Source organism: Lathyrus oleraceus, chromosome 1 (genome assembly GCF_024323335.1).
Source record: "Lathyrus oleraceus cultivar Zhongwan6 chromosome 1, CAAS_Psat_ZW6_1.0, whole genome shotgun sequence".
Taxonomy (NCBI): Eukaryota; Viridiplantae; Streptophyta; class Magnoliopsida; order Fabales; family Fabaceae; genus Lathyrus; species Lathyrus oleraceus.
The window spans coordinates 388,747,079-388,767,250 of record NC_066579.1 but is presented as its reverse complement, the minus strand read 5'-3'; the positions used below and the strand labels follow the sequence as shown (position 1 = coordinate 388,767,250).

The window sequence follows — 20,172 nt, the reverse complement described above, 5'->3', positions numbered from 1 at the left end:
GCTCGGAGCTGGCCATTTTATCTGATTTGCATTCGAACAAATAAGTTGTTGTTAAGGAGATAAAAATATTAGGACTACATATCCAAAAGGATTAACGCGGTCACAACTAAAAACAATCTTATAAGAGTTGGATTTGAGTTCAAGAGAGAATCATTGATTCGTTAAGAATCATTATCCTACATATATCCCGGCTAGGGTGTATGACCCGACTTCAATGGTCTAGAGTTGACCAGATCTTATTTAATCATAGTACTGTGAAGGAATCGGGTAATAGAACTCGGATTACCACAACACTCAAAATCTACACGGGGTAGCATAAATCTAAGAACAAGATCAAGCATTTGAGTGATTAAAACAAAGTTCAATAGATCGAGACCCCACTGGGGCTCTCCGACTTCTCTATGACAAGAATCCACCGGGTTCTAAGATAACACTATGTTAAGAATCTACTAGGAATTTTCGGATTCTTTATAAAAGATGTAGTGTTCTCTGACAACATTAAAATCATAGATCTTCCCAAGATACGCTTGGAGCTTACCCTTCTCCTTAGCAAAACAAAAATACGTTTTAGGCTTAAAAGTAAGGTAGTTATCAAAGATCAGTAGAAGTAAATCAAAATACATAATTGTTATAAATCTGAGGACCTCAATAGGATCAAAAACATTTGCGGGAGAAATAGAGAGAAAATATGGTAAAAAGATATGTCCCATGTTATAAAATATTTACCACGATCATTCACATCATTGTGCCGATTTGGAAAGTGCAGGCAGGTTATAGTAGGCCGAGTTGTACCATATCTTCAAATGGTGAATAATGTTCTAGGCTTCTTTTGTCCTGACATTTCATCCTTTCAGGATTCATGCCCCAGGGGCTTATGTACATCCCAAAAATTATTTGGTAGGCCGAGGTATGAAACCGAAATTTCTAAACTTGACCGAGATATCCATTTCTTGTCGAGGTGGTCATGTAGGAACCTCAGACTGGCACACATAGGCCGACCCTTGATGTTGGGCGACAGGTTCCTTAAAGAAGTTAAAGGGCGGATTAAGGATCATATGAACGTTATGAAATGTTAGTGTACATCACGGATTTTATTAGGACCCAGATATGACCGGGATGTATCTCGGAAAATAATTATAAGTCCAAACAGCGAGTTCTCTACTCATCCCGGATTGAATCGGTCGGGCTCTGAAGGAATAATCAAGGGTTTGAACTATTACAGAATGATTAATGAATCAGTTACGTATTACTAATGTTCATAAACAGTTAGAAGTACTTATTAAGTCTGTTACGAATAATTAGTTGTTATTTTATAATGGCCATAAAACCTAGTTATTGTGACTATTCAGTAGGGGGTGTTGATAGTATAAAAGGTCCTAACCCCATCGCCATATATCTTCTTTTTCGCTCCTTTTACCAGGGATATGGGAGTCCTCTTTCACCTTTCGGCTTTTTCCATGGATATTCTTTGGGTGCTCAATGTTGCCCCCTCACAACTGTTTCTGAACATTTGGGGTTACATTAGGGCTTTTGAGTTAGTCTGTGAGAAGTTGGATGTCAACCCTACTACTGGGGTTTTATTTTCCTTCATCGCCACTAAGCCTGCGAATGGTAGTTGGATGAACCTGAATAAACACAAGGCCAGAGGTCTTTTTACCCCCAGTCAAATAAATATAAATATTAGAAAGATAGGTTTGTATAGGTGGGGGTCAAGGAGATTATCTTGGGATGTTGGATACCGATGACATTCCCTCTTTCCCGTTGTCTTGGACAGAGGACACAATGGTAGTTATAGACTACGACTAGGCGTTCCTGACTTTAGAGGAGAAAAGGACTGTGCACTTCTTCCGAGAGTTCAACATTATGGATTATCGGGAAGTAATCAGGTTGTGGCAAGAAGGGAGAGAACACCTTTCCACCTATATAGGCAGATAATGTTTCTTTACCTTTTTACCTTCTGGATTTATACTTTTTACTGACCCATGTTTGTTTATGCAGATCAAATAGCGAAGATATTGGCCATGGAGCACACATAAAGGTGGGAGAAGCTCAAGTCCACCGGCACATAACAACCCAACCATCCTGAGAGGACGATGCTTCAAGAGGTAGAACAAGGGAGATACAACAAAAATTTTGGTGACCTAGAGGCGAGGCTCCAAGAGCACACGAAGGCTTATAACGAGAGCCAACGGTTATTACAGTCCCTCCAACTAGAGGAGGAGAGATGGAGAAAGAAGATGAAAGAGGTCACTAATAAGAAAAAGTCTTTATAGGACTTATTGGTTGCGTCCCTCCTCCTTCAAAAAGACCACGAGAAAGAGGTGTAGATCTGAATGATGAAATGGTAGTTACTGCTAGTGTATACTTTGAGCAGGCTATGGAGTCAGTCCTCTTCTTGTATCCTACTCTAGATTTCAGTTCCATGGATCCTTTTAATGGCTTATCATGTGTAGGAGTGTTCCCCCATTCATGAGGGTGATATTAAGGATGATGGTCACCCCGAGAGTCCTCAGTCAGAGATATTCATTGTGGAATAGTGATTATCAGTCTCGGCGGCTTCTACATTTGTTCTTTTTCTTTGGTTGTACTTCTTTTGAACCCTTCAGGGGCTTGTAAAACTTTTCCTTTGAAACAGCGATGTCCCCTTCGGGGAGTCTTATTATGCTAAGTATTGTTACCGTTATTTTCTTGTTTCATGGGTTTGTGTTTCATTTCGGCTTTTAATACTGCCAAAGCCTTTTTTTCTAGTGGCTTTCATCGTTGCCCTTTGAAGGCGACAAGGATCTATTATGGGGATCCCACGTAGAAATTTACCATTAATGGGCGATAGGGATCCCTTGTGGGAGTTCAGTGCAAGATGTTGCCAATATGGGTTACAAGGATCCCTCATGGGAATCCAATGCAAAATACTTTTGGTACTTGTATCGAGTTATTTATTAATAATAAAAGGTTTTTTCTTTATTAAGTTTGTTTAATAAAGTCCCTAGAATAGCTAGTCCGTTTAATGTATCAAGTGTGACTTAATCATGAGATCCCATTAAACATAAGGACGTTATTCTTAAAGTATTTGTAGTCGAGCTTTGTTGTAAAGTGGGATAACATTAAAGCATTAAGACTATTATGTATAAAGAGTGATGATCACATATCATGGATCATGGATAAGGAGTTATCAAGTCTTAAACATAGGTATGAATATTAAGAGTAATACTTATACTAGATTGACCCGCTATGAGAATACTATATAGAATGTTATGCAAAGTGTCATAAGTTATTTTCATGGTGATAGTGGTGTATACCACCCTTCGACCTGAAACCACTATGGACTCTAGATGTAGAGTTGATTGTCTTATTGTTGATCAAACATTGTTCGTAACTGGATGACCATAAAGACAGTTGATGGGTACTCCACGAAGCATGCTAAGGGACATGAGTGACCTAGATGGAATTTGCCCATCCTGTGTAACAGGATAAATGTATAAGGACCCAATATTGAACCAGACAAGGATGACACAGTGTATGCCTTGTGTTCAATATAGACATAAGGGCAAAAGGATAATTGTACACATAAGTATTATCACAAAAGGATTTGTTAGATCACATGACATTTTCGTGTCTTGGGTAGCAGTGATGTGTTTCTAGATATCGCTCACTATTTATTATGTTAAATATGTGATTTAATATAATTACCAATGTCGCAAGAACCTACAGGGTCACACAAAAAAGGACGGACTGATGAGAGATAAAGTAAATAAGAAACACCGTAAGGTACAGTGCACTTAAGTGAATTATATAACATCGTAAGGTACGGCGTACTTAAGTAGAATACGAAATATGGTAAGATACCACGTGCTTAAGTGATTTTGGTATATCATAAGATATGGACCACATACACTTAAGTGGGTTTTTAGCTTACAACCCACACAAGTGGTTCTATAAATATAACCCTTGTGTAGAAGCATTTGTGCATATGAAATTTAGTTTCTCTCTCTCTCTCTCTCTCTCTCTCTCTCTCACACACACACACACACACACTCACTCACTCAAAGCCTTCATTCGTAGCAGCTAGCAATGAGATTGAAGAAATCCATTCGTGTGGACTGAGTATAGGCGTTGTCACCATTCAACGTTCGTGATCACTTCTTAGATATGCATCAAAGGTTTCAATCGCCACAAGAGGTAACGACTTTATCACTGATCACGCTCAGTCATAAGGATCACTAAAGGATAAATTTTTAATTTTCGCTGTGTTTTGGATCACTATTCTCCTTCAGATCCCACGTAGAAATTTACCATTAATGGGAGATAGGGATCCCTTGTGGGAGTTCAGTGCAAGATGTTTCCATTATGGGTGACAAGGATCCCTCATGGGAATCCAATGCAAAATATTTCCACTATGACCGACAAGAATCCCTTGTGGGAATCCAGGTCAAGTGGTTTCCACTATGGGCGGCAAGGATCCCTCATGGGAATCCATCTTAAAACTTTTCTATTATAGGCGTCCCTCGTGGGAATCCAACTCAAGTTATTGCCACTTACGGGCGGCAAGGATCCCTCATGGGAATCCAACTCAAGCTATTTTCACTACTAGCAGCAAGGATACCTCATGGGACTCCAACTTAACTTATAGCCACTTACTAATGTTAAGGATCCCTCAAAGGAACCCAACGTAAAATATTGCCACTATGGGCGACAAGGATCCCTCGTGGTAATCTAGCTCAAGTTATTGTCACTACGAGTGGCAAGGATCTATCATGGGAATCCAAGATAAAACATTTCCACTATGGGATGCAAGGATCCCTCGTGGGAATCCAACTCAAGTTATTGCTACTTACAGGCGGCAAGGACCCCTCATGGGAATTCAACTCAAGTTAATGCCAATACGGGTGGCAAGAATCCCTAATGGGAATCCAACTCAAATTATTGCCACTTGTGGGTGGCAAGGATCCCTCATGGGATTCCAACGTAAAACATTGGCATTATGGGCGACAAGGATTCCACGTGGGAATCCAGTGCAAAATGTTGCCACTATGGGCGACAAGAATCCCTCATAGGAATCCAACTCGAGTTATTGCCACTACAGGCAAGAAGGACACCTCATGGGAATCCAGCTCAAGTTATTGCCATTACGGGTGGTAAGGATCCCTCATGGGAATCCAGCTCAAGTTATTTCCACTTACGGGCGGCAAGAATCCCTCATGGGAATCCAGCATAAAACATTGGCTCTATGGGCGACAAAGATCCCTTGTGAGAATCTAGTGTAAAATGTTGCCACTATAGATGGCGAGGATCCCTTGTGGGAATCCAACTCAAGTTTGTTTTCCATTGTGGGTGGAAAGGATCCCTCATGGAAATCCAGCGTAAAATATTGCCACTATGGGCAAAAAGTATCCCTTGTGGGAATCCAGCATATGTGATTGTATTTTCGTCTCTATAGTAGGCTTTCTTTATGAATTTGGAGTTCTTGCAAAGTTAGGGGGTAACCAACATATATGAATAAAATAAAATAAGGTGCCTTGTTAAAAACCCTAACCTATTGAAAGTGCGTAGGGAAAAGAGTGAACCATGGCAAAATAGCTTGTACTTACAACTGGCAGAGTTTCATTACTCGCCTAAAAGATTTTTCAAAAGAACTAATAAGAATAAAAGAATAACTACCTCAATAATTCATGAGAAAAATAGGCGTTCCTCCTTGCCTTCAAATTTTCTTATCTTTTGAGTTATGATGGATGGCTTCTTCACTCTCGCCCATCTCTTCCGGTGTAGTTATTCCCGTGCTAGACCTCTTTACTCTCACGCCTATAAAGTGTGCTCTCCTTATCTTGAGACTTTCAGTGTAACACTTCCTGGAGATTTCCTAATCTTCTTGGACAACCCCCACTCTCCCCTCGAGGAACGAGTACTTCATGCTTAGATATAAAATGGACAAAACAGTTCCTAGCCAGTTAAAAGTTGGTCTCATAATAATCGTATTATAAGAAGATGGAGCTTCAATGACTAGGTACTTAATGAAATTTTGTAACTCAGATGACATATATCGAAAGCGATGTCCTACACAACTGGTTCGACAAGTTAAACCATAATCACCATAATTAATACATATTCAATTGTACAAGATAATGAAGCAGAAAAACAATAAATAACACAATAATTGGTAACCTAGTTCGATGCAACATCACCTATGTCTGAAGGGTTGACTTCCAACCCAAGAAAGGAAATTCACTATTAGTAGTTTAGTACAGTTAGTCTTACAAGCAACAACAGACCATATGTTGTTCAATGCCTCTAATTTGATCTTCACAACTGTCCAAAAAATCATATAATCATATTGTTAAATAAAAGCTATAAAATCTAACTGAATTTTTAACATAAATTTTATTCAAAAATGCAGAAATCTGGCCTATTGAGCAAGGCCCATATGTCGTACACACATGTTGTGACATCGCTTCCAGAACGTGTCTCTTCTGCACAAGAAATATATCTTGAAGTAGCTTGGTAAATTTGAACACTTCTCCATGTTGTTGTTTTGAAAAATCCATCCAATCCAATAGGAACAACACTTAACCTTAATTTCCTTGGCCAGGTCATGTTCTCTGAACGTTACCCTCATAGTTAGATACTGAAGGAGAAGGGCGATCCAAAATGTAACAGAATTTAAAATTTCTCCTTTAATGATCCTTACGAATGGGCATGATCAGTGATAGAATCGTTACCTCTTGTGGCGATTGTAACCTTTGATGCAGATCTACAGAGCGATCACGAACGTTGAACGATGACAACGTCTCTACTCAGTCCACACGAATGGATTCCTTCAATCTCAGTGCTAGCTGCTACGAATGAAGGCTTTGAGTGAGAGAGAGAGAAACGAAATTGCAACTGCAAAAATGCTTCTACACAAGGGTTCTATTTATAGAACCACTTGTGTGGGCTGCAAGCTAAAAAGCCCACTCAAGTGTATGTGGCCCATATCTTATAATATGCCAAAATCACTTAAGCGCGTGGTACGTTACCATATTTCGTATTCTACTTAAGTACACCGTACCCTACGATGTTCTACAATTCACTTAAGGGAACCGTACATTACGGTATTCCTTAGTTACTTTATCTCTCATCAATCCGTCCTTTTGTGTGTGACCCTGTAGGTTTTCGTGGCATTGGCAATTATATTAAATCACGTATTTAACATAATAAACAGTGAGAGGTATCTAGCAACACATCACTGCTACCCAAGACACGAAAATGTCATGTGATCTGGCAAATCCTTTTGTGATAATATTTAAATGTACAATTACCCTTTTGCCCTTATGTCTATATAGAACACAAGGCATAGACCGTGTCATCCTTGTCCAGTTCAATATTGGGCCCATAGATATTTATCATGTTACGCAGGATGGGAAAATTTCATCTAGGTCACTCATGTCCCTTAGCATGCTTCGTGGAGTACCCATCAACTGTCTTTATGGTCATCCAGTTACGGACAACGTTTGATCAGCAATAAGGCACTCAACTCTACATCTAGGGTCCATAGTGGTTTCAGGTCGAAGGGTGGTATACACCATTATCACCATGAGAATAACTTATGACACTTTGCATAACATTCTATATAGTATTCTCATAGCGGGTCAATCCAGTATAAATATTACTCTTAATATTCATACCTATGTTTAAGACTTGATAACTCCTTATCCATGATCCATGAGATGTGATCATCAGTCTATGTACATAATAGTCTTAATGCTTTAATGTTATCCCACTTCACAATAAAGCTCGACTACGGATACTTTAAGAATTGTGTCCTTATGTTTAATGTGATCTCATGATTATGTCACACTTGATACATTAAACGGACTAGCTATTCTAGGGACTTTATTAAATAAACATAATAAAGAAAAAGCCTTTTATTATTAATAAATAATTCGATACAAGTACCAAAAGTATTGGCCTCTAGAGCTTACACCAACATATACCCCTTCATCTGAATTTTCTCTCGCGAGAATTCGAATAATGATCCTTTGAAGGGCTTTAAGTGTTCAGGGTCAAGGTGCAATCTCTCGAAGATGTCCCAATACAGTATGAAGGCGAAGCTTCCTTGGTCTACCAGGACCCTTTTTATCTCACATTCCTCTAATTTGACCACAATGACCATGGGGTCGTCGTTGTGAGGGTGGATACCATACACATCTTTCTGTGAGAAATTAATCACGACTTTGGGCGCTTCTCCGCTCTCATCCTCGAGAAGATCCTCCACACTCAGTATTCGAAGGGTGTACGTTTTGCGGGAGGAGCTAGTTTCGCCGCCTTCGGCGTACCCTCCGGCTATGGTGTTAAGCATGTGACGCTTTACCTTGGGATGCTTCTTTAGCTTTGTTAGTCCTTGGGATTTTGACACATTCTCGCTCACGGGAACCATGTCTCTCTGACTGGCTGGAGGAGTCACCTTTCACATATTTCTTGAGGTGAACCTCCTGTATTAGCTTTTCGATCTCCTTCTGGAGCCAGTCCTTGGTATGATTCCCTTTGACTTTCTTGAACTTGCACCACATTCCCGGTTTGGATCCCATCATCTTAGCCTTACGAGCATGCTGTGTTGGGATGTTGTACAGGTGAAACACTTCACACCATATATATTCTTAGTGGGTGTTCCTAGGTGTGAAGCTTTCCATAGCCTACCCCACTCTTTTGAATGTTGGCCTTTCTTTCACGGGCGAGGTGTAGTTGTTTTTCCTCGGATGGTTCGATCTTTCGGATCTAGGGATGCGCTCTTTGACATTACAAGCCTTCTTCTATGTGTTCCTCTCCTTGCCCATAATATAGAATTTGGAACGGGTGACTACCTCGGCCAACGTGAGCGTCAAATTTTGGGCTAGGGACTTATTGAAGTGTCTCGCCCTGAGGTCGTCTTGAAAATCCCCCCACGAACATATGTTGATTCGGCGGGACTACCTTAATGGTGGCTTCGTTGAAGCGGTCGAGGTAGTCCCTCAGTGATTTTGACAGACCTCGTCGAAGGTTGAACAGGCTCGTGGGGGACATCTTCCTATGGAAACTGACAGCGAATTGGTGCACTAGTTTTCTCACCAGCTTTCGGTAGCTAGTGATTAAGGCAAGAGGATGCCCATGTACCACCGGTGGGAGGCCTCCCTGAGAGTTCCCAACATCAGCTTGCATTTTAGGGGTCGAGGGCTTCTATGATGGTGATTTGTGTATTGATAGGGGCGAGCACACATATGGGTCGATGCGTCCATCAAACTTGGCCAAGGATAGAGGCTTGAACCCCTTAGGGATGAGGTTTCCCCATATTTCGTCCGATAGTGGTTGGGGATCCAGCAGTTCCACCTCTTCTTGGGGATTGCCCCCCTGTTGGCATTGTCTAATGTTATGGACGTCATCTTCCAACGTATGGTTATGTCGGTGTAATTCATCCATCATAGCACGCATCTCCGTCAGGGCTTCAACATCACCACCACTACCTATGGTACCTTCTGGCGTAGGGGATGAAGCCCTTCTGTTAACCATAGTTGAGGGCGTTTAAGGTCAGAAGTGAAGGCAGACAGCGAAAAAGGTGATGGTGATTAGAAGGATGTGACCCAGGTTAATTTTATGGAGTCTCCATGGTGGGCGACAATGCACTAGTTAAAAATTACATGAGGTGTATGTTCCCGTTGCAAGGGCAGGGAGACTCAAAGACCTTAGTAGGTATATTATAATTTGGTAGGTGAAGGATTTCCCTCGTAGGTGAGATGCCCTGCATGGTGTTTGTCGAGGTTATTTAAGGGACTAACTCATGTGAGGTGAAAGGCCATGTATGATGGTCAGCGCTGCTAGAGTTGAGGAGGATAATATGGTTGATAAGGTATTAGGACTACCAGAAGCGTGATGCTCTCTAAGTAGTTGGCAACATATGTGAGTGAGTGTTTGTATTTCTCTCCTAGGAGAAGGTATATTTATAGAGGCATCGTGGGCCTAGGTTTTCTACCTCATGGACGTAGTCTTAACCGCTTCCCCCATGTTAGGGGAGGTTATTGATCGCCTATCTTTTCGGTGTTAGTGGGAACTTTCTCTTTACTTGACTGACACGTTTACTGAGTCTTATGGGCGACTCCTTCGAGTGTCATTTGGGCGGCCTAGTGTCAGGCGAGAGCGCCTCAACTTAGGACTTTACCAAATATAACACTACAATTATAATACTTGTTTTAGATTAATTACCTAAAACATGTGCTCATAGTATGATTTGACATTCGAGAGGTGTTGGTTGTTACTAGATCTAAGTCTCCATCTATTGAATGCTAAAGCCTAGAGATATGGTCAATTTAATATCTACATGTAGACTAATAATTGATATATATATATATATATATATATATATATATATATATATATATGGATTAATTACTATACACTGTCAATGTAAAAAATTTTATACTATCAATTCATCATCATCATCCGTTTGCATTACTTTATAGGTTTGTAAAATAAAAGTCAAATTTGTTTCAATATCCAACGTCTATTATTAACGGACGGTGTAAAAATTTTTTACACTGTCAGTGTATTTCAATTAAACTTTTATATATATATATATATATATATATATATATATATATATATATATATATATATATATATATATATATATATATATATATATATATATATATATATATATATATATATGAGTTGCTATGAGAACATTAGGTGAAAATATTAATAACATAGTAGAAGAGCATATTAATCCATGATTATATATGAGGATAAGAATGATGAAATTTAATCCCAACAAATTTTCTGATTATTAGTACCATAATTTCAATTTATCTATCATTTGATTGACCAGAACCAAAACAACTCTAAGCAACTATTTTGCTTAAAATGATCATTAAAGTATTCCATAGTCTTTAAAACACAAATTATGTGAATACGATAGTACAGTATTGTGTTGCAACATAATTTTGTGAGAAAACAATACTTACCAAATAAATCATCTTTTTAAATATGTGTTTGTAAATTATATAAACCATAGTAATAATTTTTTAAAATGAAATGATTATTAGGATTTTTAATATATTAACTTAATAATTTAATTAGTGTAGTTGGGATATTTCACTAATATATGCAAATTGTGTTAAATGAATGTAAAATGCTAATATAGGCTTGTGATAACATTTATTTATATTTATAATTAATTTAAAAAAGTTATTAGTATTTATAAATTAATAAATTTTAAAAAATTAATTATTTAAATCTTAATTTAACAATTAAATTTTATTTTAAAGTTATGGATAAATAGTTTTACTAATAAAATTTAATAAAAATTATAATTTTAATCCATCTATTCTATTTCAATAATGCAAATAACTCTCATATTTTAATTTCCCACATTTTTGGTATCCCTCTCATACTTAAAATTAATGATTTGCCTCTTTTTAAATAAAGGGTATTTGAGAAGAATGATATATCATCATATAGAAATTTTTGTAAAACTTTAAAAACAAAACATGTCAGTCACATCATTAAAAAAATACAAAATTAGTAATAGACTATTTCCAAATGAATGAGGTAAAATAGATAACAAAATTTATAATTTACCCTAATATATAATAACTTTATTAATAATATATATTATAAAAAAGAATAAATATAAATATGCCGGATAAATTTTATAAAACTATAAATACTAAAACTAATAACAAAACATTTAGAGGATCAATTGAAAGTTTATAAGGAAATTAAAACTAAAACATTTAAAGACAACTCAAACTTTTCTTGAGACAACTCAAATTTAAAACCCTTCCTTCCACTGTTTTGATTTTTTTTTGTTCTTATCCACTAAATAATAATAATAAACCAGTTCAAAATATCTATATAATCAATTCCCAAATATTTTCACTTTATTATTCTATTTCCAAAACAAATAAATAAATAAAACCGTTCTACTTCCGTTTCTTTCAGTAGTTCACAAAACACAGTTTTATAGTATTTTATAAAACCCTTTTTGAGTTACTTAGAATTTGAAAAAGAAGAAGAAAAATGGAAGAAGAAGAATATGATTACAAAACCAAATTAGTATTAGATATATGCTCTATTTCAAACTGTTCAATTCGTTGTGTTCATACACTTTTCTCAAATGCACCTTTCGTTGATTGGTATTGCATTCTTGGTGTAAGTTTTTTTAATTACCGTTTTCTTTGTTAATTAATTAACCTTATATCATATGAATATGAATATGAATGTGATTCAATCCAAATATATATCATAGGTTGAAGAAAATGATGGGCTAAATACCATTCGTAAGAAATATCATAAACTAGGTAATGTTTTTTTAATCTTTTTTGTTTATGATTTTATGCAATTTGCATTGGTTTTGTTTCTTTTTTATTATGAATTTGTTTGTTGCTTCAGCCTTGCAACTTCATCCAGATAAGAATAAACATCCCAAAGCTGAAATTGCATTCAAGCTTGTCTCTCAGGTTTGTTTCTCTCATAAATATCCATGATTTTAAATTACAGTCACGAATGCTGTTGCTGTTGCCACTGTTGCAATTGTGGTCATTGCGATTGCTATGCACATTACGACGATATGATAAAGAAGAAGAGTTTGAAATATACAGTTAAAAATCAAAAAACATTAATGATTCATTCTTTAAACGAGGGTAAAAAGACCTTAGCTAAGGTTTTAAATAATGATTGTGGTCTTGTTGTGATCGTATAAAACCTTTCACGATTTTAGTCGTTACAAGTATTGTGATACTGATTGTGGTCATTAAGATGTATATAACCAAACTAAAAATAATGGTATCATCTTCTAATACCGTTATGTCGCGGTTGTTTTTACGGTACCAGACAGTTTCCCATGCTATAGGTGTTTATGAAGTTAAATGGTAGCTTAAAATAAGAAAAAAGATGAAATGAAAAAGTGCATTTCGATAGATATATAGGTATTACGATACTAGTTACGGTCGTCACAGTGTGAGTTAATCAAAACAATGAATAACTATATCAATATTGACACCTTCCACTGTTTTCTTTACCTATATCATACAGGTAGCTTAAAATAAGAAAAAAAATGAAATGCAAAAGTTTATTCCAATTACGAGATTATTTAAATAATTCTTACTCTATATATGCTTGTTTAAAAGCTTTTACAAATTGAATAAAAGTCTCAACTAAACCTTCTATATTTTTTCTTACTTCTAGGCGTATACATGTCTATCTGATGCAGCAAAAAGAAAATCTTTCAACATAGAAAGACACAGAAGCTTCTGCATTGAGTGCAACAGAATCCCATATAAACCCAACACTCTCCCTACCAATTCCAATGCTTCAAGTTTCAAGGCAAGGAACATTACCAGCAAATCAATATCTAGTAAAGTTAGAAGAAATATTTTGGACATGAGAGAAAGATTGAAGGAAGAAGCTAAGGTGATAGAGAATTGTCTGAGGACAAAGTCAGTGTCAAAGAAAGAAAGTCCTGTTTTTAATCCATCAAACTACATATACCAAAGTAATCCTCATCCTAGGGGCAATCTTTACAAAAATCCCAACACATTTTGGTGCTTAAAGACAGAAAATGCAGTGCACCGCGATAAGGGAGATGCAAAAGCCTCACCGATTTTCGAGGTCAAGTAGTATTGACAGAAAAAAACTTGCTTGCGTTTCATCAGTTTTGCTTTATTTCTGTTTACAGTGTTGTCAAACAGCATCACTATAGCGTAGCAGGATTTGAACAAATCAACATTTTTCTGCGATGCGCTATAGTACTGTATCAGAATTTTAAAAACCTGTTATTTTTACAGAATTAGGTTGTCTCCTAGATGCTTCAGCAATGTTTTCATCACACCATCCCCATTTCTTGAAGGCATCAACTTTATCATCCCAATGTGATTTTCTAACAGTTAGTTTAGCTAGCAATGCTATACTAAAAGCTGTTTTTAAAGGGTTTGAAACCCAATGCCTTTAATTCTTCAACTTCTTTTAGCAATTGGTTTGATGAAAACACACTAGGCCATTTATGAAGCAATGTGGCAATGTTCGAATCCGAAACTCCAAATTAAACCAACAATTTAACATTTGTTCTCATCCTAGAACAACAAAAAGAAAATAGATTCCTTGCTATGCAAGGCAATGTCAGTTTATCTGATTTTAAGTAACCAAACAACACAATTCATGTGTTGGAACAATGTGATTCTCTAGGCTTCGACGAAGAAATATCGGTGCTTTGTTCACAATGTAGACAATGTCGGAAGCAAAACAACCTTTGGAGAGTAAAAATTGAAACTTTGGGAGAACCCTTTTGTTAAGGATGCAAGAAAGTAACCATGGTTCCTTTGAAATTATGTTGTGCAAGTTGGTGTTTGAAAAACCCCATTTCTTGAATAAGTTCACAACCAAATCAAATAAGAGTGTCGAAACAGGCTTCTTTAGTTGTTTCTAGTGCAGAATTTGGTGAAAAACTAAGGTTGTTGATAAGATAGTATACTTGTTAAAAGTATAAATGTGTGACAAGCTTAAGTGATTAAGTGTTGTGAGAGGCTTTTAAAGTTGTTATGAGGTTGAGAGTTAGTTAACATGGGGAGTAAGAAGCTCCTAAATATGTGTATTTTTGTACTGTAGTTAGGCCATTTTCTTCAATCATCATGATGGGATATTTATATTTGTCTCGGGCCTGAATTGTAGACTTTCTTGAAAATACTAACCACTCAGGAAGAGGGCAGTTTATTCCCTGATATTTAGGAGAGCATACTCCACCTCTCTTACAACTTCTTCTATGTCGACAGGTGGATGACACGAGCTAGGATTATGGGGAGACGAAGGCTCATGTGTCTTTGATAGTAACTATCTTGCTCTTCTAATTCTTATTGGGAATTAATGGATGTAGAAATAATAATGGCTTTTCGGCAGAAGATTGGGCTTTACAATCCCCTTTACATTGTTCGAGGCAGAATTACTGACGACCACCAATGCTGCCCCCTTTCAAATTATGCCCAATTTTTGGGATATTATTAGGGTCTTTGAGATTGTGTCGGAGGTCCCTCTTACTATTGGCGCATTCTTTTATTTCTATAGTGTCAGACAACCTCCCATAAGGGGTTGTGTGACTTTGTTTAGTCTTTTGAGGAAGAAGTTATTGCAACCCCACTCTAACCCTTACACCGATTGGAAAGACAAGTTTATGAGAATTAGGGGACGAGATAACACTTCAATGGTAACGCCTTTGGTGAATGAAACCTTCCGTTTCCATTGTCTTGGGACGAGTAATTTGTAAATCACTAATAGTTTTCTCCCGACGATCTCACCCCCTATGAGAGAGAGACATGATTCAAGAATCGTCTGACTTAAAGTTTATGTGTTCTTGTACCTTAATCTCTCTGGATGTTGGGGAAGATAGTGGGATATGTGTGTGTGTGTGTATGCGCGTGTGTGCATGCATGCGAGTGAGTGAGCGAGTGTGTGTATTTGTGTGTGTGTGGATAACATCTCTTTTCGAGGTTATTGATCAAATATTTTCCTAAATTTTATTTCTTCTTTGCACATGATCAATGTCAACAATCCATTAACCGAGAGAAAAGAACTCTTGTGAGGAGGAGGGTTAAGCGTCAATCGTCATTCATCCCTCAAAGCTTCTCGGTCGGATAAATTTCAAAGGAGAACACAAAGCGCATTGAGGAATGTCCTGTTAATACGAACCACCATCCATTGTTCCCAAGAAGGTAGAAGGTTTATCAAGCTCCTGAGGGCAGACAGTTAATGGTTACTAAGGATTGTAGGGTCGATGGTTCCCACCCTTTCTCATCCCTCTCGAGGGATTCCCTTTTTGATGATGTCAAGTTCACCAAGAGTCGCCTCCCTTTCCTTGAGGATTTTCCCTCTAATTACTGAAACATTCACAATAAATCTTTCATGGAGTTATCCAATGTGGCCGAAGCGCGTCTTCTAGGGATCCTTTAGATCGGGCGACTTCAATGGGAAAACATACTAAAATTGTTGATGTCCTGAAGTCTAAGTCCACAATGGCTCAGGAAGCTATCACACAACGCTAAAAAAAGTAAGGACCTTGGTGCGAGAGAGAGATATGATTCGAAGGCTCTACTAAGATTGGTGGCATTAAAGGCTCGGACTCAGACTACTGTCGCTAAAATATTAAAGGGCTTCTTGGATGAGGCTTTTAACTCTTTTAAAAAGCTTGAGGAGAAAGTGTATGTTTTCAAAGACGACCTGGTTGACACTTTCGATATATAATTTGAGCGAGCGAATGAACAAATAACCTTTCTCTACTTGGGTTTGGATTTGAGCCAGATGGATTTATTTAAGGTGTTTCGTGGCGACCAACTGGCGGACGACGAGCAGGTCCTACTTGATGGAGAAACCACCTTAAAATATTCTAGTTAGAAGATGCCCTTTGCTGCGGCGACGCCCTAGAAGATCCATGATCTTAGGGTTTTGTTCAACTACCCCTTTGTAATGGAGCTATGTAGAGTGTTTTATCCCTTACCTCCTCCTAGAAATTTTGAAATACTTTTCATGTAATGGGCTCTTAATTAAATGACCAGTGTATTCTTAATCCATCTTTGTTTTGTATTATAACTTTTAAATGTTATTCTTAGGAAATTCACCTGGACACGCCCATATGACTCCAAAGGTGCCTGGAAGTTCCAATGTTTATGATTGCCGCAAGGTAATGCCGACATTCCTTCATGAGTATTCGCTATGAGCGAACGCCTTGAGGGGACGACAAAGATTCCTTCATGAGGATCCATAATAAAATCGTCTTTGAGTGACAAGGATTCCTTCATGAGGATCAAGCATGTAATTTCCTCGAGGGACGACAATGATTCCTTCTTGAGGATCCAACATATAATCGCCTTAAGGGGTGCCAAGGATTCCTTAATGAGGATCCATCATGTAATTACCTTTAGGGGAAGCAAGGATTCCTTCATGATGATCTAACATGTAATCACCTTGAGGCGTGAAAATGATTCCTTCATGAGGATCCATTATGTAATTGCCTCAATGGGAAGCAAGGATTCCTTCAAGAGAATCCAGCATGTAATCGCCTCGAGGCGCGATAAGAATTCCTTCATGAGGATCTAACATGTAATCACCTTGAGGTGCGACAAGGATTACTTCATGAGGATCCAACATGTAATCACCTCGAGGGGAGACAAGGATTCCTTCACAAGGATCCAACATGTAATTGCCTCGAGGGGCGAAAAAGATTCCTTCATGAGGATCTAACATGTAATTTCCTTGAGGGACGACAAGGACTCCTTCATGAGGATCCAACATGTAATAGCCTCGAGGGAGGAAATGATTCCTTCATGAGGATCCAACATGTAATTGTCTCGAGGGACAACAAGGATTCCTTCATGAGGATCCAACATGTAAGTGCCTCGAGGTAACTTCCACGAGATCCCCTCGCTCCTTGACATCTTGCAGTAAAATTAGTAATAATTAAAAACTTTCATATACATTGTTAATGTGAGGGTGTTGCCAAAAACCATGTGTTACTTCAACATCATATGGAAAAATTGATCCTGCAAAAACATTATTGTTCTTACAATAACTGTCGAGAATGTAATTTGCCTAAACAAAATAAACATCAAACAATCCAAACTAAATGAGGCTCATCCTGCTAGGAATCATCTCTTAATAGGATATCTTCTTCCACAATTTTTGCGTCTTCCTTTTTTGGAATCGTTAAGCCTTCCTCTAAGGAAGCTTCTTTCGGTGGCTTTGTCTTTGCCTTTAAGCTCGTGACATCCATGCATACTGCCCTGACCTTCTTCAAGTTCGAGCTTTCTACATAGCACTTTCTGGAAATCACCTGGTCCCTCTAGATTTACTTTCCCATCTAGAAGATGGTTAAAGAAGGGGTCGAAGGGTAAACCATCAATGGTTAGGATTTAATGGGCATATCTCTTTCAGGCGGAACTAGTCTCTCTGCCTCCAACAAATCCTCCTACAAGGGTTTTGAGTGTGTAACGGATAATCTTGTCATCGTGCTACAAACTTGGCACATTTCCTTTGCTAGATATGGAGTTACCAGAGATGTACTGCACCTGAAATTTAATGGGTATATCTTTTTCGGGAGGATCTAGTCTCTCTACCTTGAGCAAATCCTCCTACGATGGTTTTGAGTGTGTAACAGATAGTCTTATCACCGTGATCCTTACTTGGCACCTTTCCTTTACTGGATCTAAGGCTCTCAAGGACGTACTGCACCTGGGAACTAGATCCCCTTGCTTGTCCATCGAGGCTACGCTTAACATACTTCATTAAATGTCCTTCCTAGATCAGGTGCTCTATCTCCTTCTTGAGTTATAGACATGCCTCAGTGTGGTTCCCCTTGACCTTATGGAACTTACACCAACAGTTAGACTCGGGCCCCATAATGTATTCCTTTGGGATAGTGGTTGAGGGATGTTATGCATATGAAGAAACATCCACCATATCTGATCGCGGAAAGTGTTTAGGGGCGTAAAGCTCTCCATAGACTTTCCACTTCACTTGAATGTTGTATTGTCCCTCATGGGTGATGTGTATTGGTTCCTCCGTTATCTTCCTGTATTAGAAGTGTGTTCGTTTGCATCCAGATCCTTCTTTTCAACATTTCTCTCCTCACCCTTAATGTAACATTCTGCTCGCGTTAACAAGGACTCTACTTGTCTCCGGGTGAGGGACTCATTGAATTTTCCTGCCATAAGCTCATTCTGGAATGCTCCTATTAAAATTACATGGCTTGGATGGGTTACCCTTATTTTTTCTTTGTTGAAGCATGCGAGATACTCCCTCATCGATTCTAATGGAACTTGGTGAATGTTGAATAGACTTGTGGTGGTCAACTTTCTATGACTGCTTACGGAGACAAGAGCTTGCACTTTAAAGAGTCTAGTGTCCCAATGATGGCCATATGAGTGTTGATGGAGGCTACATGTTTGTACAGGTCACTGCGTCCATCGAATTTAGCCAATGATGGCGGCTTAAAGTTCCTTGAGACGGGCGCCTCCCATATCTCCTCCGATAAAAGTTGGGGATCCAATACCTCAAATTCGTCCACCATGTGTGTCTCCTGCTGGTGCTACTAGATATGAAGGACGTTATCCTCTAGGGTCTGATTCTGGTGACGAAGATCGTCCATAGCGGCGCGCATCTCTCCAATGACACTTTCCTCGACATCAAACTCCTCGCTAGGAAGAGTTGTCATATTTTTGTTGACCATGATGGATATAGAGGACCAACATAAGGAAATTTGTTCGGTTGACTGTTGTGATGATGCATGATTCAGTTTTATCGGACCCCGTGGTGGATGTCAATGGTATTTGCTAAAGGTACAAATGTGTGATAATTCCCAGTGATTAAGAGTTGTTAGAGACTTTAAGGTTGTTATGAGGTTGAGAGCTAGCTCACATGGGGTGAGAAGCTCTTATATGTATTTTCGTAGTAGTTAAGTCCTTTACTTCAATCACCATGATGGGATATTTATATTTGTCTCAGGCCTAAATCTCAGGAGAGCACGATCTACCTCTCTTAAGACTTCTTTTATGTCGTGAGAGGAGGAAGACTCATATATCTATAAAAAAAGGTGATACATTTAATAAAAAGACAACCAATCTAATTAAAGAGAGACTGAACACATGTCGACTCTTAAGGCCCCTTTACGAACATATTGATACATAAAAGACTATGTAAAAGAGCATGAATTTGAAGAAGGAAGAAGTGGTTCTTGCAACAGTTTTTTTAGTAATGTACGTTGATGTGTGTGATTTTGGTGTCAGATACATAATGTTGTTGAGGTTGAGATATGAGGGTAACATTGTGAATTTTTGTGGGAAAAAGGAGAGGATTTGAATCAGAAAATGGTGATTGAATATAGAAGAAAGTTTCATTTTAGTGTTGAAGAGGAAGTGTGAAATTTGAGAAATATAAAACATAAATGCTTCTACCACGAGGGTGAAAAGAGGATGTTATTTGCATGACAGATTCTATTAAGTGTATAGGGGAAAATATTTCCTAAATCACTTTTTTTTTGTTATAGAAAAAGTTGTTTTTTTCAATAAATTGTCCAGAAAAATTAATTTGCATTAAAGTGTGCTTTTTAAAGAAGATTTTTTTTTACCGAAAATTGTTTTTTTCTGTTAAAATTAGAATAATTTTTAAGTTCTAAATTTATAGCTTAAATAA

The 20,172-nt window shown here is 37.8% G+C and overlaps 1 protein-coding gene across 1 annotated transcript; it reads left to right on the top strand.

The window, feature by feature from the left end:
* The first annotated feature begins 11,915 nt into the window (after positions 1-11,915).
* On the top strand, positions 11,916-13,864 carry LOC127073499 (dnaJ-related protein rsp1). The gene is made up of 4 exons (XM_051014660.1): positions 11,916-12,153; positions 12,251-12,302; positions 12,394-12,461; positions 13,189-13,864. The coding sequence occupies exons 1-4, from the start codon at positions 12,022-12,024 to the stop codon at positions 13,618-13,620; spliced, it is 684 nt and encodes a 227-aa protein (XP_050870617.1). The 5' UTR covers positions 11,916-12,021; the 3' UTR covers positions 13,621-13,864.
* The last annotated feature ends 6,308 nt before the right edge of the window (positions 13,865-20,172 follow it).

Excerpts from the sequence above, each read along its gene's own strand:
- LOC127073499 (XM_051014660.1), top strand. The coding sequence starts at position 12,022 with ATGGAAGAAGAAGAATATGATTACAAAACCAAATTAGTATTAGATATA. Across the intron at positions 12,303-12,393 it reads TAAGAAATATCATAAACTAG|CCTTGCAACTTCATCCAGAT; the intron begins GTAATGTTTTTT and ends TTGTTGCTTCAG. Across the intron at positions 12,462-13,188 it reads CATTCAAGCTTGTCTCTCAG|GCGTATACATGTCTATCTGA; the intron begins GTTTGTTTCTCT and ends TCTTACTTCTAG.